The following is a 22,996-nucleotide window of genomic DNA, read 5'->3' on the forward strand; positions in this document are numbered from 1 at the left end:
GCAGATGTAGTTTAGCTACATCAATATAAGTCCAATGATGATGTCACCAGCATTCATTACATAGGAGTTTTTTTCAAAAGTATTGCCAGCATTTATTTAAGAGGACAGTTGAGTCCACATTGTTGTGGGTCTGGATTCACAAGCAGGCCAAGCAGGTAAGGATGGCAGATTTCCTTTCTGAGAGGACATTAGTGAACCAGGTGGGATTTTCACAACAACTGACTGTGGTCACATGGTCCCTATTAGACTATCTACTCTTCTGTTCAAGGTTTTTATTAAATTCAAAAGTCATTATTTGCCACCGTGAAATACATGTAATGCACAGAAACAAGTATTTTGACCCACTTAGTTGCAATATTTATCATGTTAATAAATAAGGTATTTATGCACCACTCAAGCTTCTTCCTATCTTCCCTTATCAAAATCTAACATTATGACTGTGCATTCTAGCTTCCACTTAAATGTGCATATACTATTCATTTCAACCACTCCGTGTGGTCTCAACTTTCACAATCTAATCACTCTTTGGGTAAACACACTCTTTCTGAATTTTTTGGTGTTTATATTATGTTGAATGCATTCCAATTACATCCTTCCCCACAAGAAGAGATATTCTCTCTTGTATCCATTCTAGCAAAACTTTTCATAATTTATAGACATCTATTAGATTGGCCCTAGAAAAGAAAAGACGCAATTTGTAATGCTTTTTATCAGTATGTTTACCAAGCATTTTTGGAATCATCTTTGTAAATCTTTTCTGTATCCTGTCTATATCCTTTTCTTAATACAGTAACCAGAACTGCATGTGCTATTCTAAGTGTAATCCAACAAAAGTTTGAAACAGAATTATCTTAACTTCTTTTTAAACTCTACTCCTCTAGAAATGAAGCTTTTTTTTCAAAGATATATTTAATTTATAAAATTTGTAAGAGTACACACAAAACTCATATTTCACAATACATAAAGTGCAATCCATATCAGTTTCTTTCAATATAATTTGGGATGCTTCGTTACATTTTCCATTGCAAGTCATATTTACAATGTGTCTTTATATTTCATGTTATACATTCTCTGGTGCAAACTGCTCAAGGGAAGACCAGCTGGTTTCATGTAGACCAAAGAAAATCTTTTGCCAAATTGATGTTCCTCCAGCAAGAACTGATACTTTTCTTGTTTGTATGCATTCAGACTCTTGCATCATGGAGCTGCTTGAGATGAACCTCAACAAAAAATTGCGTTTCTTTCCAAACCAGCTTTGCAAATGCCACAACGATGTGTTTAATGCCCTCTGTCCAACTGCATTTATCTTGAGGACCAAGTGTGAAGGTAGTGAGACTCTGAGTATGTTGGAAGCTCTGATAGAGAAGGCCTTTATCATCACAAGTCAAAAAATAAAGCTTTGTGATTGGTTTGCTTTTTTTTAAAAGGCCTTTTATGCTTAGGCATAACTGATAATGATTGACATATTTATGTTTTAAGATCCTTTTGTTCCATTATTCATTTAGACTCTAACTTTGTAAGTAGTAAGCGATCTCCTTATTCTTCCTACCAATGTATGGCTCAAACTCATGCTATAAGAAGAATGTGCAGAGTTACATGGAAAAGACAGGGGAGTTCTACTAAGTGAATCACTCATTAACTGGGTCAGTGCAGATTCAACAGGCCAAATGACCTCCTGTGTGCAACAATTTTGTATTGAACAGTTTGCCAATTATTCATCCATTCTGAATGTTTATTCTTTCTGTAATTTATTGCAGTTCTTGAAGGAACTGATTGCCTCCAATTTGCTATCACCTGTAAATTTGTAAATTGTGTTTTTGATTCTAAGGTCTAAACTGTAAATATAAATTGCAAACATCAGTCATTGATGAACAGATCCTTCTGGAGCATCACTCCCCCACATTCTGCCACTCTGAATAAATACTGTTTACTCCCACTCTGCTTTCCATCTTGAAGCCAACTAACAATCTATGCTGTCACTTGTCCCACAGATCCACATTCTCTGGCATTATTTATTAGTTGATACTGGGGTAACTTATCAAGTGTCTTTTGGAAATCCAGATAATCTACTGTTAGATTTACCGTTGACCACTTTTATTCCCTCTGTTGAAAAGTCAATAATAGGGTAGATAGAACATAAGGTTAGTAAAGTTTGTAGTAGTTTAATTTTCAAGGATTATTTTTAATATTAATCTTTTAAATATTTCCACCAAAAATGTCATCAGCCCTCATATAAACACAATTATTCCAAAAAAAGAGAAAAAAGCATAGTAACTAACAGATCAATTTCAGGAATAATAAATCCTTCCACAGATTTATGGAAGGTTGTGAAAATTGGATTTCCACTTATAGATGGTCAAAGTGTAATTCTTCCTTTGTCTTTGCATTTAATGTTTGTATGCTTTGACAGTGGTAAAGAAAGTCTTAATAATTGTCTTATTCTATGTTTTAAGAAAGCCAACAAGATCCCATTGAAATATGAATTTGTGGTGTTTGAGCACAGGAAAGGTGAGGGATCATGTATTTTTCCAAAACATTATTATTTCCTATTCCTCATTATATTTTACTCATTTTCCACATCCTTTAATTACGAGAACATAATGATATTCAGTATACTTATTGAAAACTGGGTATGCATATTATTCAGTTACTAGTTGACAGAAGCAGTTCTTATAGAAGAGTGATTCACCTTTATCAACTTTTTCTGCTTATCAGGTGGAATTCTCTGCTGTCCAAGGACCTCGACTATCACAGTCGCTATCAAAAAATATTCACTCCAATAGCAAGCTTGATTCTTGCCATTTCAAGCATTGAAAGCCAAACTAAGAACACTAAACCTCAAAAACAAATGGCGTAATTATTATACTGTAGAATTATGGAGCACAGCTGTAAAATAACTTTGCAAGGGGCATTTTAATGTATAAACCAATTCACAGATTATAATCCAATGAACTAACACTTTATTGTTCTCTCTGCTTTATCTCAATGTAGGCAATGTGCATATATTGTTATTGTTCTAATTTTGCTCATTGATTCAAAAAGTTGCAGTTTGCATATAACAAATTCTAAATGTTGTTGAACTTTTATATTGGATCTTTATGGGTAAGATCCAAAAAGAATCACTGGTATGGAAATAAAGGAATTCTTCTGTAAATTTTAAAAAATTCAATCAAGGTATAGGGAATGGAGTGAACGCTCCTTTGTCAGTGTGATTTGTAACACAGCACAGTAGGGGTTGGTGCACACAATGAAAGTTTAGGGAGTCATTCAGCGGGTTTCTATGCATCCAATGTCTAAAGGTATTAAGGTATACTGGTGTGTTAAGATGACCTCCTGCTCTTCAGCTCTAAACATGGAAAGCAGGAAATGAGGTATATGGATTTCTTTCTTCCTGGTTATTTATTTCCAGGGGAATATAACTCACATAGAAAGCACCTTTGGCCACTCAAAAGATGGACAAAAAGTGCCCCGAGACCCCCTTCTGTCCACAGGAACAATAGACTGAACTGGAGAACAACTAACGCTGTGTGGAAAGTTAAGACTTTCAGGTAGGTCTATTCAAATTCCAATGATGTGCGACGCTAAAGAATGGGTGAGGATTTCACTAGCCACAGCAGGTTTAGGATCAAAAGGTCCCGTTAAAGAAAAGACGGCAGGGAAATCTTAAAACCCTTTTGTAATGTAACTTTATAAACCAAACACAAAGGATCCCTAGATTGAGGCCTGTTACACAGAGAACAAAGGGTGCAACAAAACTGATTTGATTGATGGAAGTAGAGTGCTGGCTCAATCATATGATCTGATTAATACTTTTCAATCACAGAATTTAAGTTGTGGAGTTTATTGCAAATGCTATAGTAATCCAAAGATGTATTTCTAACCAGAAATACAATTATTCTGTAAACAGTTTCAGAAAGTGGTGCATTGTAATTCATTGAACACGGTGTAAACTGTATTGAATTTTTAAAAATACAACATTCATTGACAGGTTTTCAAATGTTTTTATTTCAAAAAATTTAATCTTGCAAGCCAACTAATTTCACATTTAAAAATAAAACAATAACTATAAAGCAATAACTATATCAACAGATATAATGTAAATATTTGCAGCAGGTCTTAAACTTCAGGCTAGCATGGAACATTTTATTAAAGAGAACAAATCCTATTAACTTGAGTAGCTATTTAACATTTTCTACATTCACTCCACAATTACTTGACAGCCCATCAAGAGTTAATTATATCAAACTCATCACTATTGACTTAGAAGCAGTCACCACCATAGGTTTTTTTTATTTACAAAGCTTGCCACTGTGATTTGGGGTGGGCATTCTTCGCACTGCAAACGTGCACATCTGAATCAGTCTGACATTTTCAGTCATGATGAAAAAATTGCATTAATGTCTTCTTGTTTTGATGTCATAACCAGGTGAAAGAAATTATTCCTGAAGATTATTTCCTATATTCCTTGTTCTTCTTTACTTGTCTTGAACATGTGTATCCTTTCCATGTTTATATTCTTGCAGACATGGGGATTCATTCAAGTGAGAATTGAATTTGGGAACAATGAATGCTCCTCCCAAAACTTCCCAGCACTGGTATAATGTATTATTCTTTTCCTTATACTTGACTACCATGATGCCTTAGTAATATTTGTCAACTCCGACGGCAACCACAATGAAGAGACTATACACAGAATTCCTAATTACAGATTAAAGACAAAGAAAAACCTACACTACAGTTTCCATGTGGCAGCTGATGTGAGGTACAAAGGAACAAAGAGTGCAAAGTCCTCCTCTTTTTCATCTGCACAAATGTAAAATGCATTAGATAGTGACTGTGGGTAGGTGTGCCTGGGGCTAAATTGCAGCTGCACGCTCTATCGTGTAGGAGGACAGTTTTGTGATGTACCCAGGGGCCTGAGTAACCTCTGCGAAGTCTATTAATGCCACAGTTAAGCACATTCTGCTCCTAACAAACAACATTACTCATGAAACATTTTTCTTAAAATTAAGTACATAAACTAGAGATTCATTGTGTCCTATCTCGCCAAGTTTTTTTTTACTGCTGCTTATATTTTCCTGGCCTGGTGTCATACCATCAGCGTTCCAGAGTAAAAAGCCAAGTCTATCTAAAAAGCCAAAAAAACATTGCTGTAAGCGACAGAGATACAGTATCACTGAAGAGATGCTGAGAAGAAAGCTATGACCCCAAACAGCACTACTGCATGATTTTAAAAAAATCCTTTGCATCGTGACATAGCTGTGAGGTATTCGAGAAGTAAAAGGGCTCAATTTGCCAATCTTTTGGGCAAGTGTTAATTAATACTGCAATACCAATGCTGAATATTTCTGGACATTTATTTAGTATTTATGCCAGCAAATGTTACTCTTTAATTGTGCTTTTCATTCAAATACTCGAATTTGCAACTGCTTACAGCTATAATCAGTTAGGAAACAGTTTGTTGGAGGTAGATTTTGATAGTGCCTGCTGTCTGCACACGGAGAGGGAAGAAAACATCCCTGTTTACAGTGCATCAAATAGATGGCACCACACAACATATTCTCAATGCTAGTTTGAATTGCAGCTGTTTATCTTTTAGCCTTCCCTAAAATTAATTAATTGCAAATGCAACACTGTGAATCAAGGGAATACCTGCCAGACTTCTTATTAATACCTTTGCTAAAGAATCCTTGCAGCACACTGATTAATTCACAATAAAAAAAGACAGAAGCAATCTTTGCCTGAAAACAATTCATGGATGGTTGCCCGATTAGTCCGCTAGCACTCTGATCCTCCTTTCAGACCCTGTGGCCCTTTGAGGACATGACAGGACTCGAGCGATAACCTGGCAACCTAGGTATAAACACAGCCAAGTGTGAGCTTTTGAAGCTGCAGCTTGGCTGCCATCAAGTCCACAAGAAGAAAGTATTTAGGCACCATGTCATACAGTACAAAGGATAAAAACAGATTCGACCGGAAATTCAATGTGGCACCACATATGGGATACATGAGTGTGGTTACACAACAGGCCACATATTTTTGAACAGATAGTCTCCTGCATGTGAAACAGGGACATGTGTAACCATCGTAACTTTGCTATGAATCTGTATTTAATTTGGGTTGGGTGGTGGCAGGGATCGAAGATCTAAAGCCGCCACAGGTTTGTGGCAGATGGCTCTGTGTCAGCTATGACAAGCAGCCAGGCTCAGCTTCCTCTGCAGATTTTCTTTCTCTCTGATCAGGTAAATATGGGCACACTCTGGAAACTTCCACAGATTCTGCCTAAGGCTGCAAGTTTGTGACTTAAACCCATCTGTCACAAATCTTCTCCAGCTTCTGCTGCGAGCAGAGACCTGAATTTGCCACGAAGAACTACCCAGGAAAAGCGGGCCAAGTCAACCTATACGAAAGAACAGAAACTTTTTTAAAGGACAAAGAAATTTCCTTTTACATCTCCATATAATAAAGTACTCAACAGTGTGCTTAGAAAAAAATAAACCTGCACTTACTACATTGCACTTTTCCATCAATGCTGCTCTTTTACATAAAGACAATTTAATGAAAATGAAAAGCCTCAAACTTAAATGCACACAATACTAGAACTCAGTGGCATGGTTACAAATTGCTGACTTCAAACTATTATGGTCACCGGTTCTTCTGACTAACTCAACTAGCTGAGTGTACCTGGCTTGAATTCTGCTGCACTTGTAGCGAAACAGCACGTCTGCTCTGTTTCGTGCACAGATTCTGAGGATGTGACCCAAGTTTTGGCTAATTTTGCCAGAACTGTTCAAAACAGTAGGCAAAATTGAGGACTGGAGTTCAGGCAGCATCCAAGGAGCTTCGAAATCGACGTTTCGGGCAAAAGCCCTTCATCAGGAATAAAGGTAGTACTTTATTCCTGATGAAGGGCTTTTGCCTGAAATGTCGATTTCGAAGCTCCTTGGATGCTGCCTGAATTGCTGTGCTCTTCCAGCACCACTAATCCAGAATCTGGTTTCCAGCATCTGCAGTCATTGTTTTTACCTCCAAAAGTGAGGTCTGCAGATGCTGGAAATCAGAGCCTAGATTAGAGTGGTGCTGGAAAAGCACAGCAGGTCAGGCAGCATCTGAGGAGCAGGAAAATCGACGTTTTGGGAAAAAGCCCTTCTTCAGGAATGAATTTTCCTGTTCCTCAGATTCTGCCTGACCTGCTGTGCTTTTCCAGAAACACTAACCTAGGCTCTGTTCAAAACAGTAGCTTATTGGAAATAATCAAAGTTACTGGAAAAGCTCAGCAGGTCTGGCAGAATCTGTGGAGAGAAATCAGGGTTAAAGTTTCAGGTCGAGCGACCCTTCCCATGTGACGAAGGGCTACTTGATCCGAAATATTAACTCTGATTTGTCTCCACAGATCTGCCAGACCTGCTGAGCTTTTCCAGCAATTTGAATATGCTTCTGATTACAGCATCTGCAGTTTGTTTGTTTTTTTATTGCCTATTGGTAATATTGTACGTCAATTTAGGAAAGGAAAACAATGGATTTACTCTACCCTACAAAATGAATTCCTGTTGGTGTAAGCATAATGGTACTGACTGCAGTTGTATAAAAGCCTTTGGTAAAAATTTTCTTAGTTCTACAGCCGGGTAACAACACTGATGTTTTAGGAATAAAGTTTTAAAGAAAAGGAAATATCTACACAAAAACACAAAATACTGCTGTATTGCTCTAGTTAGAGAGAGGAGCTCAGATTATAACTTCTGCTCGTCTTCATCCGTGGTTCTTCAAGAAGCTAAACCATTCATTGTACACGGGTCATTTATAGCGTTAGGTTCATGTTTTGTGCCTTGTGGCTATTCATGAGGTAAAATAGAGGTAAAGAAGATTTTACAACAGATTGCTTCTCAATGGCAAGTTTGCATTGGAACAGCAGAGGCAGTGACAATGGAGATGTGACTGTGCATTTCCACCTGGATCCGGACAGCTGAAACTGGAAGCTTACAAATAAAGAGATTCTTTTTATTCGCCATCTTTTCTCAGTGGTGGGTGGGATAATCTGGCAACCCTTTTATTCATTTGAGGTTGCACTAAACATTTAGGGACAGAAGAAAACACAGACACCTCCTGAGTTAAAAAAACAAACTGAATATGATCTTGTGGCACATGATTTGTTTGAAAAAGGCATGTTATTCAAATAATGCCGTGAACATTGACTCTCTTTGCTGCTTTTAAAATTTCTGAACAATTGTCAACCTTGACTAAGTTGGCAGCACTTTGCTCTGAGGCACAAGTTTGTGTGCTCAAGTCAACAAAAAAATCCTACTCCAGGACTTGAGCATAAATATCAAAGCTGACACTCCAATGCAGCAGTGAGGGAGTACTGCACTACTAGAAGTGTCATCTTGTGGAGACAATAGGCTGAATCTCTGCACAGCCTTGAAGATGAATATAAAAGATTCTGTGGCCCAATTTTAAATGAGAAGAGGAGCTATCTATGTCCACTCTCTCTTTACCAAGCAAAAATGTCCTCTCTCTCTTTTCCAAGCCCTCTTTCATGCAAATGCAAGAGATACAACATTTGTCTCTTCATCAGGAATGGCTAGGTGATGTCATTCCATTGTTTATCAACCTTCACTGGTTCTAAATCAATTTCCATAATTCTTTTCTAACTCATTTTAAAATACTTCAAAATCTATATTCGCACAAAGAAAATGAAGAACTCACTGTTGAGCACTTTTTTTTAACCTTTCCTCACATCAATAATCCCCCATTTTGGTTGTTAACCTTATTTGTACACTGTCCATGATTGTGAAGGCATCTCTGAGTGCCAGCCCCAATTACAATAGACCAATCAAGGTTTGAAAGTGTCAGACTTAGTTCAGTGGTAACATTCATGCTAATCAGAAATGTGTGGATTCCACTCCTGAGGCTAAAGCAGATAATCTATGCTGACACTTCAAGGAGGAATGCATTGTGAAATGTATAGTGTTTTAGATGAGGCCCCATCTGGCTTTCTAAAGGAGACATAAACTATACTATGGCAACAGTCAAAGAAAAATAGGGTAGTCATTTTGGTGTTCTGGCTATTGTTTATCCCTCGACCATCATTGCAACAATTTAACTGGTGCATCTCCGGTGGCAGTACTTCTCCACATAATGAAAGTACTTCAAAAGTACCTTATTCACCGTGAAGTACTTTTGAATGTCCAGGAATGTGAAAGTTTCAATTTAAGTTATTTTATCATAAGCAATAACTTGTGATTTAACAGGTCTAGCTTCTATATGTAATGACCTATTTATTATAACAACTTTACTCCTACAATGTTGTTTGTGTACATCAAGATACCTCAAAGCACTTCACATTTGGAACAGAAGGAACACTGAATTGGAGAAAAGGGAAAAACAGATGGTTAAGAAGGAGAATGCAAAAGGGCAAGTGATGACAGTTTGTCAGGCTTTTAAATAAGGAGATAGGAGCAAATGTGGACGGAACCAGGAGTCCCAGAATTGCAGTAGATAAGACTACTATTTGTACTTTCCTTTAAAAATAATGATACTCCAGTGCAGCACCAGGGACTGTTGTAATTTCCATTGATAAGGTGTTAAACCAAGGCATTTGCCTGCTCAGGTGGAGTTTAAAGATCCCATTAAAGAAGAGCAAGGGAGGGTGTAATCTCTGTTCTGCTAGCCAACATTTATCCTTCAATCAACATCACACAAAAAAACTATCCAGTCATTATCACAATGCAGTTTGTTGTATGCAAATTGAACTGCTTTCCCACATTTCAACAGTGACTACACTTGAAAGGTACTTCATTAGCCATATAATGCTTTGAGACATCTGGTGGTCCTGAAAAGTCCTATAAATGTGGAGTTTTCTTTTTTTCTTTTTATTTACTTCATCAAAGGCCTTTATCAGCTGTTAACATTTTCATTATGACAGTAATCTCAAGACAATAACATTCTAAAATTTAGAAGCCCATTTGGCTACATGTTCACTCATATGGAAGACATGGGGTTCAGAGCAAAAGTTGAAGCATAATTCTGCTATTGCAGTAATTAAACTTAAGCTGAACTAGTTCATGTGTTTACCATGTGGAGTTCATTACAGTGCTCAGATGTACTGCCAAGGAGAACAGCATGACTGAATAGTCTTTGGATATAAAAAGGTTACATGAGCTACCAAATTTGATAAGTAGATAGTCCAAATAGCTACCAATGGAGAATTAGTTTTGATTTATTTTGTAACATTTCACATGCCGCTTACATCTTAACAGCAGATAGATAAAATTTATCTTAAATCACTGCTGTAAAAGATTGGGAAAAATCAAGTTAACAATGCCATCAAATCAAAAACTTTAGGCTCTTTTCAATAGATAGGATTGCACATAATTTTTTTAAAATGTATTTTTATTAAAAAGAAACTTTTTTCTTTTGAATATTACAAATACAAAACCAAACAATTCAAACCAATTTTTTAAAAAACTGCTAATTACATAAATAAATACTAATAACTAAGCAAAAAAGGAAAATCTTAATGATAATAATGATAACAACCATAACACAGCTCAGCAAAGCAAATCAATAGCCCTCGATCATCAAGCGCATAAGTTTATACATATTCATATGTTCGTAGTTCCTCCCCTCTGGACACCAAACACATTACATAGAATTGCCATGGCTATATAAAGGCTCTTATTAGTATGGCGGACAAACCTGTACCCAGATAGTTCAAAAAGGGCCTCCATGTCTTATAGAAATTCTCAGTTTTATGGTGCACCAAACTCATCAGACAGTCCAAGGGGTGTGCTCCATGACTAGCTTACGCCAACCAGCCAACCCCGGGGGATTGTCCCACCCTAATAGAAAATTCTTCCTGGCACAAAAAGTGAGGATGCTGAAAAGGCTTTTCTTCTGTGCATCTAATGAAAGAGAATGAATAAAGCCAAGAAGAGGAGATACCAGGTCCATCTCCACCTCCGTCCCCAAGGCCTTCTCTATTTCACTTACCACAACACTCCAGTATGCCCGCAGTCTGTGGCAGGACCAAAGACAATGAGTAAGCGTGCCCATGCTCACTTTTCATTTAGGACACATTGAAGATGCTCCCGCTTTAAATTTAGCAAGGCAGTCAGGGGCCAGATGGACCCTGAGGAGAATCTTCAATTGCACGTTGTGTGTCCTGCTGCAAATCGAGATTTTTCTTGCATTTTCCCAGATATCCTCCCATATTTCACAAGCGATCTCAACGTTCAAGAGATCAGAAGCACCTCCCATCTACAAAGGTCCTGCTTGATTCTGTCAAATAAATGGGCAAAACTGGCTTTAAATAGCTGATCAAAAATGGGAGTAATAAATATACCTAAGTAGAGAAAGCCCTCCTGCGACCATCTAAAGGGGCACTGAGATCCGCCCTCAGGATCAGGCACTTTCAGGAGACAACCCATGGGCATGGCCTCTGACTTTGCAAAATTGATCTTATAACCCGAGAAGCCACCAAACAGATTGATGCATTGTATCAGATGTGGCACTGAAACTGTTGGGTTTTGATAAGACAATAAGAACATCATCCGCATGCAGTGAGATCTTATGTGACTTCGTCCCCACTTCTGGAGTTATTATATTGGGATCCCTGCATATTGCCTTTGCCAGCCGTTTGATCACCAATGTGAAAAGCAGTGGTAACAAGGGACAGCCCTGTCGACTGGCCCTACAAATATTAAAATTGCTTGACCATACACCATTGGCGAGGACCACAGCAAGAGGATCACTATACAAAACTTCCACTCACTTAATGAAAGTCTCTCCCAGGTCAAACCGCTTGTAAGCATGAAAAAGATATGGCCACCCGACCCTGTCAAATGACCTTTCCGCATCTAAGGAGATCACCAATCCCTGTATCGATTGCTGTTGACATACTTGGATGATGTTAAGTTACCTCCTGACATTATCCATTGTGACGATTCTTCAGCCTTTAAAAAGTTTTTTACAGCTTCATCAATGGTGGAACTTGGAGGTGTTCCATAGAAAGTTTGAACCTAATTGCGCTACCTCATAACACCATCTTCCCAACAAGTATCGTTTCAAATCGTTTCTAGCCTTAATGCCAGAGTCATGGATAGAATTTTGAAGTCAACATTCAGAAGTGAAATGAGTCTATCGGAAGCACAATCCTCTGGGGCCTGCCCTTTTTTTTAAAAATGAGAGAGATGAGAGAGAGATGTTCGCCTCTCTTAGAGATGGTGGGAGGAGGCCACGACTATGTGAGTCGTTAAACATACTAAGCATCGGCTCTGACAATATACCTACAAATTCTTTATAGATCTCACTGGGGAGCCTGTCAGGACCAGGAGCCTTCCTATTCTGGAGCTGTCTGACAGCCTCCTGCACCTTTTGCTCTGACAACTCTTGTTCAGGCGTCACTGCTGGAAGGCCCAAATTCTTAATAAAGGACTCCATCCTAGCCCACCCACTCTCACAGCTTTCAGAATGGTATAATTCAGCGTAAAATTTCCAGAATGCTGCATTAATCCTTTTAGAATTGCAAGTCAAATTTCCACTGTCTTCCATTACGGCTTGGGGGGGCACTCCTTTTCCTAGCAAGATATGCTAGGTACTTGCCTGGCTTATCCCCATGCTCAAACAGCCTTTGACATGCAAATGTAAGCTCCCTCTTGGCTGTCCGTGAGAACCTGGAGTTCAGTGTAGACCAGAGCACCGTGATCCTCTGCAGTTTAACTAGTGAGGGCCTGTCAAAGTATGCCTTTTCAGCTACTTTCAGATGCATCGCGATCAAGTGTTGCTGCTCACCAGTCTGTTGCTTCTTATTGGGTGAATAATAAATTCACCCCTAGCATTGGCTTTAGCTATTTCCCAAAGAATGGATGGGCTAAAGGTCGAGCCTGAATTAATATCTAAGAAAGCTTGAAGTCATTTAAAAAAAAGAATTCAATAAACTTGCTATCCTTAAGGATGAAGGGGTCCAGTCAGTCACTAGTGCCTCGAGCCTACCACTGTACCCTTACTCTCAACCATTAAATACACTGGGGAGTGATCGGAAATAGGAGGAGACAGTGAGGACTGCAGATGCTGGAGATCAGAGCTGAAAATGTGTTGCTGGAAAAGCGCAACAGGTCAGGCAGCATTCAAGGAACAGGAGAATCGACGTTTCGGGCATACGTCGATTCTCCTGTTCCTTGGATGCTGTCTGACCTGCTGCGCTTTTCCAGCAACACATTTTCAACTGTGATCGGAAATAGTGATATTGCCAATTGTACATGACGCAACCGAACCCAGATGTGCTGCGGGGGTCAGAGAAAGATCAATCCTGGTATGGCATTTATGTGGGTTTGAGAAGAACGTGAAGTTCCTGCTAATAGGGTGAAGGAGCTTCCAAACATCTATCAACCCCAATTCAGCACACAAATCCCGTAATTGTTTAGATCGCAAAGAAGATATCGGTGGGCCGTTGGGCAATCTGTCTACCGTAGGATCTATGAGACAGCTGAAATCCCCTCCTACGATAATATGTTGAGATGCAAGGTTAACCAGTCTAGAAAGTGCATTTGTCAAGAATTTAAGGTGGTGGGCCAGGGGACAGTAAGCATTTAATATCCCATATTTTTCCCTATGTAACAAAGCTTTAAGGATTACAAATCTCCCATGAGTATCTTTCATGCACTCTAATAACTTAAATGGGAGATTCTTTCCAACCAAAATGGCCAACCCTCTACTCCTCTCATTGAAAGATGAGAAATAAACTGTCATACCCTTTTTGTTGCAACTTCAAATGCTCTGCATCACCCAAGTGTGGTTCTTGTAATAAAGCACATCCACTCTCTCCCTTTTAAGGCTGGAAAGTACCTTCTTCCTCTTGACAGGCAAATGACTCCCCTTAATATTCCAAGCGCACCACTTAAACACATCCTTAGCTATAACCTTCCACAGCACCACCTAGACTCCAGAGAGGAGGAACCTAAACTATGGATCACTGAGATTTAATGCAAAAGAATCCACAAAACCCACACAAGACTAAAAAAAAACTACATCTAACAGATCTACAAAACTCATAAAAACTATATACAGCAAAAACAGAAAAACAAACAAAAATCATCAAAGGCACTGATTGGAGGAATTTACCCCCCCCCCCTTTCAAAGGGTTACCAAGACATCCTACAACCCTACTAACCATCCCAACTGCCCTCTCAGCTGCTACCAGCAAGGATTGCACCACATCCACCGACCACCTGGTAGAGAGAAAAGAAAAATCCCAAGAGCAAAGTTATTTTGTGGGCAGCACGGTGGCACAGTGGTTAGCACTGTTGCCTCACAGTGCCAGAGACCCGGGTTCAATTCCCGCCTCAGGCGACTGACTGTGTGGAGTTTGCACATTCTCCCTGTGTCTGCGTGGGTTTCCTCCGGGTGCTCCGGTTTCCTCCCACAGTCCAAAAAATGTAAAGGTTAGGTGAATTGGCCATGCTAAATTGCCCATAGTGTTAGGTGAAGGGGTGAAATGTAGGGGAATGGGTCTGGGTGGGTTGCGCTTCGGCGGGTCGGTGTGGACTTGTTGGGCCGAAGGGCCTGTTTCCACACTGTAAATAATCTAATCTAATATCTAATACTATAGACAAGTAAACTAAAAATAAATATATCACCCATCCCTTAACATAACTTAGAAATTAAAAATAAATACTCTATCCATCCCAGACATCATTTCACGCAACTGATTATAAGAAAGGAGACTCCACCAAGTCCTTTTTAAAGAAGAGCAAACCCGAACAGTTCTGTCCTCTATGTCTATTCGGCCGTTCGACTTATGTCAAAGTGGCCACAAAGTTCTTTGTTTTCTCTGACGAGTCGAACAAAAGTATGAATCCATTATGATTGATCCAAAGCACTGCTGGATATCTTAAGGCATACTGGATCCCAAGCTCTCTCAATCTCCTTTTGACGCCATCATAGGACTTTCTTTTCTGGACCACTGCCACCAAGAGTTCTTGAAAAAAACATTACCCTGGAGTCGCAACATACCAACGCCATCGGGTCTCTCCCCTGGGTTTTAGAGGCTTTCATGACCCTCTGCTTGTCTTTATAATGATGGAATCTTACCAGGACAGGGCGTCAGTGCTAACCTGCACCTGCCTTTTGTGCCGCGATCCGGTAGGCTCTTTTCTCCAAACCAAGGGACCCCGGGAACCACTTCTCGAAGAAATCCACTGGACGTTTACCTTCTGTCCCCTCCAGTGTGCCAACAATGAGCAGGTTCTTTCTTCTGCTGCCGTTTTCGAGATTGTCTACCAGATCCAATAGACCCTGGACCTGTGTTTCCAGGGCTTCAATCCGGTTCTTGGAGGAGTCAGTCTATGCCTCTACCCTTCAGCCCAGAGCTCAAGCTCATCGGTTCTTTTCCCAGGTCTTGCAGCATAGCAGATTCAGGAGTCATCTTCTCTTCAATGTTTTTCCTGGATCTGCCTCCCTGGGACCTCATGAGATTTGATCAGCTCCTCAAACAGGGTCTGGTGAGTAAGCAAGCCCGCTGCCTCAGAGGGCTAGGCTGCGGCCCCGGCCTTGGGCGAGCTTCTTCCTTTCTTCGGCATTCTCCAGCTGCAAGGACAAAGGTAAGTAAGATTTTTCAGGTTTCCAGCTCCTTTACTGTGTTTTTACACATAGTAAAGTGTTTTGGATGGGTTCTGGCTCTGTCAGGTCGGTGTTGCAGTGCGGAGCCTTGCAAACGTGATCCTATCAGGATGCCGCCATCTTGGATCCCCGTGCGTAATGTTAACACACTGCTCTTTTCAAATGAGCCCACTCACAGCCTCCACCCCTGACCCTACTGATATTTGTGGTTTGGGGAGGAGTCATGGGTGGCAGGCTTTTTCATCTAAATCTAGTCCAAATGATAGAGTGAAAAATTTACACTTTTTTCTTGAATGCGGGGCTTATATTTAAAATGGTTTCTAATAGTCAGATTTGAACACAGAAAGTATCACAGTTTGACAACAATGGATCTAATGTTGGTTTTGGGATAGTGTGACAAAATAATACATTAGTTACCTTGGTTTAAATTTGTCATCTCTAAAGATCTCTCCTCATTTCAGACACTGAACACCTTAAATGCAATCATGTTCAGATCACCACATTGACAACTAAAACAGCAAAACCTAATATATATGATTTGATAGTTGACAAACATTCCACTTGAAATAGGGTCTCTTCAGATTGATTACCATTGCCATTGGCCTTGTATGTAAGGTGATTTATACAAAGATAGGAAATAGGAGCAGGAGTAGTCCATTCAGCTCTTGGAGTCTGTCATTTGTCATTTAATATGATGTGGAGGTGCCGGTGTTGGACTGGGATGGACAAAGCTTTCGGAGGAGTGAAGGCTCTGAAAGCTTGCAGTTTCAGATAAACCTGTTGGACTATATTCTGGCGTCGTGTGATTCTTGACTTCATTTATCATGATCAAAGTTGATCATCCAACAAAGTACCCTGTTCCCGCCTTCTCCCCATTCTCTTTGAAACCTTAAGCCCCAAGAACCATGCTTAATTTCTTGTTGAAAACATTCAATGCTTTGGCCTTAAATGCTTTCTGCGATAGAGAATTCCACACTTTCACCATTCTGGGAAAATAAATCTCTCCTCAACTCAGCCCAAAATGGCCTCCTGCATATCCTTAGACTGTACCTCTGGTTCTGGTCTCCCAGTCATCAAGAACGTCTTTCTTGCATTTACCTGTCTATTCTTGTTAGAATTTTAATAAATTCTATGAGATCCCTCTCTTGTAAATTCCAGTGAATATAGTTCCAACTAACCAGGTCTCTCTTTGTATGTTAGTCCTGCCATCCCAGGAATCAATCTAGTAATCCTTTGTTGCACTCCTACCACATCCAGAACATCTTTCCTCAGACAAGGAGACCAAAACTTCATGCAATACTAGAGTTGTCGTCTCACCAGGGCTCTGGACAATTGCAACAGGACACCTCTGCTTCTGTAGTGAATCCTCTTGCTATGAAGGTCAGCATACCAGTTGCCTTCTTCACTGCTTCTGCATCTGCATGCTTACTTTCAGCAATCTGCATACAAGAACATCCATGTTCCCCTTTCCCAAACTACCACCATTCAAATAATAATCTGCCTTCCTATTTTTACTACCAAAGTGGATAACCTCTCATTTATTCACTTATACTTAATCTGCCATGCATTTCCCCACTTAATTTGTTCAAATCACACTGAAGCATCCTTGCATCCTCCTCACAGTTCACCCTTCAGCTAAGCTTTATATCGTCTGCAAGTTTGGAGATATTACATTTAGTTCTCCCACATCTAAACCATTATATATACATTGTGAATAGCTGGGGTCAAAGCACTTCTGCTCGCAGTCACTAGTCACTGTCTGCCAATTGGAAAATGACCCATTTATTCCTACTGTTTGTGTTCTGTCTGTCATCCAGATCAGCATAGTATCCTATTCAATGCACTTCAATTTTACAAGTTAATCTTTAATCCGGGATCTTATTGAAAGCCTTCTGATATCCATGCAAGCCACAACCATTTGCTACTAACTCTACAAGTTACATCTTTAAAAAAATTACAGTAGATTTGTCAAGCACGATTTCACTTTTATAAATCTAAGCTGACTCTGTCTAATCCTATATCTGTTTTCCAAATACTCTGCTATTAAATCTTTTACAATGGACTCCAGCATTTTCATACTACCCATGTCAGGTTAACCAGTCAATAAAAAGAACTATAAATTAATGGTTCACTTGTCAGTATTTCTAGGTTTCTTTTGGACTAGTATGAGAAAGTCCCTGGAGTGATGAATGAGAATTTGCTTTGAATTTGTGGCATTTTATGGGTAGTCAGAGTAAACACAGAAGAGCATTAGCTTGCTTTCTACTAGAAGATCATGTACTTCTTTTGTTTGGGGAAAAACTCATAGCTTGGAAAGCTATTGTTTTCAGTTACATTTTCAGTGACAGGTTGGAGTTAAAATGCAATTCCTGAAGAATGGAGATAAGTCACAACAGTTAAGAACTAGGTGACTTTAGAGTAAGGATTTAGTTTGAAAATACCAGACCAAAACTGTTTAGTTGGAACCCTGAAGGGGTTATTTAAAGCTGAGAAAGTCTAGGCTTAGTTGTATGAATAATCAAGGAAGATTATCAAATTCGAAAAATAAAATAAATAGTTAAATCGAACCTATGAATGAAATGAGAAAGGAATTCTCTCATGTGTTTCAGTACTTTGAAGTGATGGTGTTGTTTTTATACTGTATGTATTACAAAATTAATACCATCCTTTTGGCCTAAGCATTTTTCATTAAATATTGAATCCTGATGCCTAATATATGGAGTAGGATAGATTCCCACGCTAATAATCTTGAGGGCATCAGTTAGCTCAGTTGGCTAGATGGCTGGTTTGTGATGTGGAGGGACATCAATAGCATCAGTTCAATTCTTGGACCAACTGAGGTCACCATGAAGGTCCGAACCATTCAAGCTTGCCCCTCTAAGGTGTGGTGACTCTTAGGTTAAACTGCCGATGAGAGACCAGCCCTATGGTCCTCTCAAAATGTGGCGACTTTAATCTAATAATCTGAATGACACAGGTAAAGGCAGGCTAAGGTAGAGTGTACACAATAAAGGATTCTCACCTGTGCTCAAGTTAGCAAATTGTTATTCTTACATTTAGTGATTTACTGTCCAGTCCTTTTCCAAAGTAGTAGGTGTCACATTATTGGCCCTTATGATTTGCAATGATAAATTCACATCAGGAATATATCATGAAGTAAAAACAAAAATCTAATACAGATATGTCTGGTCAACAAGACACTTGACTGAAAAAAATTAAAAATAGAAGTACTAAACAATATTTATTTGTTTGGAAGCTAACACAGGGTGTCAGCCATTACTGACTGGTGTACTGTACAATGGTAACATAAAAATGGTAACATAGATCAGGATGGTTACCCTGCCATTCTAAATCTAGGTATCATAAGCAAGTAACAGTAACTTTTCAACAGTAGTTAAAATACAGAAGATCAACCGAGAACAGAAGCTGCTGGAACAGAGATATACTAAACGCTAAATAATGTGCACATAAATCCTGAATCCTAAAGACCTTGTTGCTCCTGTACACAGTATGAACCGATGGTTCTTTCCCAACACTTGTGCTCCTCTACTTTTGTGATCAAAGACTTATCTATCTTGCCTCACTAAGCTTACTAGTATTCTAGTAGATGTTTGTCTAAGTTGGTTCTCTTTGAGTGATGTGAGTCACTTTTAGATTAGATTAGATTACATTAGATTACATTACAGTGTGGAAACAGGCCCTTTGGCCCAACAAGTCCATACCGACCTGCCGAAGCGCAACCCACCCATACCCCTACATTTACCCCTTACCTAACACTACAGGCAATTTAGCATGGCCAATTCACCTGACCTGCACATCTTTGGACTGTGGGAGGAAACCCACGCAGACACGGGGAGAACGTGCAAACTCCACACAGTCAGTCACCTGAGGCGGGAATTGAACCGAGGTCTCTGGCGCTGTGAGGCAGCAGTGCTAACCACTGTGCCACCGTGCCGCCCTGGTACAGCAATGAGTTGCTGGACATAGAGGTCAGTATACCATCCCCAAGTCACTCTTAATTTACATGTGCATAGTACTTGACATTGGTACAGTTTCCTCAGAGCCAGCTGTCAGGGTGAACAGAACCTCTGGCACTCCTGTTTATATCTGCCGCCAGGACACCCTGATTGGGCCAAATTATCAGCCCCAATCAGGAAACTCATATTCTATGAGGTCCACCTTGCTGACCTTGTTTCAATCACTACATCCCCCTAATTCCAGAGACGTAGACCTGTTCTTTTTATAGAGCTATAGAGTCATACAGCACAGAAACAGACCCTTCGGTCCAACCAGACCATACTGAACGCACTCCCAACTTAAACTAGTCCCACTTGCCTGCTCCTAGCCCATATCTGTCCAAACCTTTCCTCTTCATGTACCTATCCAAATGTCTTTTAAACGTTGTAATTGTACCCGCATCCATCACGTCTTCAAGAAATTCATTCCACATGCGAACTATCCTGTGCGTAAAAAATTTGCCTTTATTTTTTAAATCTCTCTTTTCTCACCTTAAAAATATGCCCCAAGTCTTGAAATCCCCCATTCTAAGGAAAAAGAAAACTACCATTAACCCAACTATATCCCTCATGAATTTATAAGCTTCTATAAGGTCACCTCTCAACCTCCTATATTCAAGTGAAAAAATGTCCAAGCCTTTCTTTGTACCTCAAACCTTCCAAACCTGGCAACATCCTGGTAAATTTATTTGGAATCCTCTCCAACTTAATAATATCCTTCATATAACAGGCAACCAGAACTGGGCACAGTATTCCAGAAGAGGCGTCACCAATGTCGTGTACAACCTCAACATGACTTTGTAACTCCACTACTCAAAGGACTGAGCAATGAAGGCAAGCGTGTCAAATGCCTTTTTAACCACACTGTCTATATTGATGCAAACTTCAAAGAATTATGTACCTGCACTCCTGGTCCCTCTATTCTACTACAGTACCCACAGCTCTGCCATTAATTGTATAAGCCGTATCCTTGTTTGTTGTACCAAAATACAATACCTCTCATTTATCCAGATTGAGCTCTATTACCATTTTTCATCCCATTGACCATTTGATTAAGATTCCTTTGTAATCTTAGAAAATCTTCTTTACTGTCTGCAATGCTACCAATTTGGGTGTCATCCCCAAACTTACCAAATGTGCCTTCTATATGTTTTCATCCAAATCATTTATATAAATGACAAACATAAGAGGACCCAGGACTGATCCCTGTGGAATACCATTAGTGACAGGCCTCCTTCCAACATCACACTCTATCTCCTGCATGTTAAGCCAATTATGTATCAATTGGCAAGCTCACCCTGGATCCCATGAGACCTAACTTTACTAATTAATCTACCATACGGAACCTTGTCAAAGATTTTACTAAAATCAAAATAAACAATGTCTACTGCTCTGTCAATAATCTTGTTGGTAACTTCCTCAAAAAACTCAATCAAGTTTATGAGATGTAAATTTCCTCGCACAAAACCATGCTAACTATCCCTAATTAACTTTTGCCTCTCTAAGTGTCCATAAATCTTATCTTTTATAATCACGTCCAACAATTTACCCACAACCAAAGTCAGACTCACAGGTCTATAGTTTCCCAGTTTCTCCTTACAACCTTTTTTAAACTAAGGTACATTAGCAACCCTCCAGTCTTCAGGCACCTCATCCATAGTTATAGCTGATGGAAATATTTCTGCAAGGGCTCTCGCAATTTCCTCCCTTACTTCCCACAACATTCTGGGATACATCAGATCAGGTCCCAGAGATTTATCCATCTTTATATTCTCTAAAACCTCCTGAATTTCCTCTTATATAATGTGAACTGTTCCTAAAATGTCAAAGTTTATTTCTCTGCATTCTCTAGACTCCATTTCTTTCTCCACAGTAAAAACTGACATGACATATTCATTTAGTATCTCTCCCATCTCCTGGTGTTCAACACAAAGACGACCCTCTTGATCCTTATGAGGCCCTACCCTCTTTCTAGTTACCCCCTGGTCCTTAAGGTATTTGTTGAATCTGTTTGAATTATCCTTAACCTTGTCCGCCAATGCTAACTCATATATCCTCTTTGCCTTCCTGATTTCTTTTCTAAGAATGTCCCTACACTCTTTACATTGAATAGGAGATTCAATTGAACCAAACTGGCTATATCTAAAATAAGATTCTCTTGTATTCACCTAATCTACTGAGTCCTTTGCTCTCGATGTGGTCTCCTCGACATCAGAAGGACAGGATGCCAACTCCTGAAGCGGTTCAGGGAACATCAAAGAACCCCACCACCCTGTGGCCAATCACTTCAACTCCCCCTCCTATTCCTCCAAGGATATACAAGCCTTGGGCCTTGTCCACCACCAAAGCAAATCCACCCGTCAACTGGGTGAAGAATGCCTCATCTTCCACTTCAGGACCCTCCAACCACACAGCATCAACACTGACTTCACCAATTTCCAAATCACCCCACCCCCCACCTCCTCCCAGAACCCTCCAATTCAGCGCCACCCTCTTGACCTATCCATCTTCCTTCCACATCCCACCTGCATCCACCTATCATCTTGCTCCCAGCCCCACCCCAATTTATGTCTCAGCCCCCTTCCCCCTTCACATTCTGAAGGGTTTATGCCCGAAATATCAACTCTCCTGCTCCTGACCTGCTGTGCTTTTCCAGCACCACACTTTTTAACTCTAACTCTCCATCATCTGCAGTCCTCACTCTCTCTTTTATTCACAACCAGAACCACAATATCTTTATTCTTCCATTGGTCCTTAATCTTACCAACCTTACCCTTCACTCTAACAGGAACATAATGCCACTGAACTCTCATCATTACATTCTTGAATGCCTCCCATTTATCAGATGTCCTTTTAACTGTGAACAGTCTACTCCAATCAACTTTTGTAAGTTCTTGTCTCATACCATAAAATATTTTGCTTTACTTCAATTAATTTTTAAAAAACTTTTATGGAAGATATATCCTTTTCCATAACCATTTTGAAACTATTACAATTATGATTGCTAGACCCAAAGTGTTCCACCAATTTTACTTGAATCACCTGCCCTGCCTTATTGCCTAAAAGGTCTAGTTTTGTTCCTTCTCTAGAAAGACCACCCACATATTGATAAAGAAAATTTTCTTGAACACATTTGACAAATTCTTCACCATTCAAACCTATAATACTATGGTAGCCCTAGTCAATATATAGAAAATTAAAATCCCCCATTTTTACAATCTTATTCTGCTTACATATATCTGAGATCTCCTCACATGTTTGTTTCTCAATTTCTCTTTTACTTATGGGGGGCCTATAGTATAATTCCAACAAAAGTGATCTTTCTTTTCTTATTTGTAACTTCTACCCATATATTTTCACTGGAC

The 22,996-nt window shown here is 39.5% G+C and overlaps 1 protein-coding gene across 11 annotated transcripts in view; it reads right to left on the reverse strand.

Annotated features, from left to right (window-relative positions):
• Positions 1-22,996, reverse strand: part of qtman (queuosine-tRNA mannosyltransferase) — a 379,156-nt gene that overhangs the window by 12,861 nt on the left and 343,299 nt on the right. For 7 of the 11 annotated variants that reach the window (XR_015757718.1, XM_043694102.2, XM_087989230.1 and 4 more), the window contains one exon: positions 3,988-6,400. The exons of 3 other annotated variants lie outside the window; for them this stretch is intronic. Coding sequence is in view for 4 of the 8 variants with exons in the window: in XM_043694102.2 (XP_043550037.1) it covers positions 6,317-6,400 (84 nt within the window). In the remaining 4 variants the exon portion in view is untranslated. Of the gene's footprint in view, positions 1-3,987; positions 6,401-13,202; positions 15,583-22,996 lie in introns of those variants that run through there. One more of the 11 variants, XM_043694108.2, reaches the window with a different exon arrangement.

Source organism: Chiloscyllium plagiosum, unplaced genomic scaffold, assembly GCF_037043375.1.
Source record: "Chiloscyllium plagiosum isolate Xiang-an unplaced genomic scaffold, Cpla_swu_hap1 HiC_scaffold_7, whole genome shotgun sequence".
Classification (NCBI taxonomy): domain Eukaryota; kingdom Metazoa; phylum Chordata; class Chondrichthyes; order Orectolobiformes; family Hemiscylliidae; genus Chiloscyllium; species Chiloscyllium plagiosum.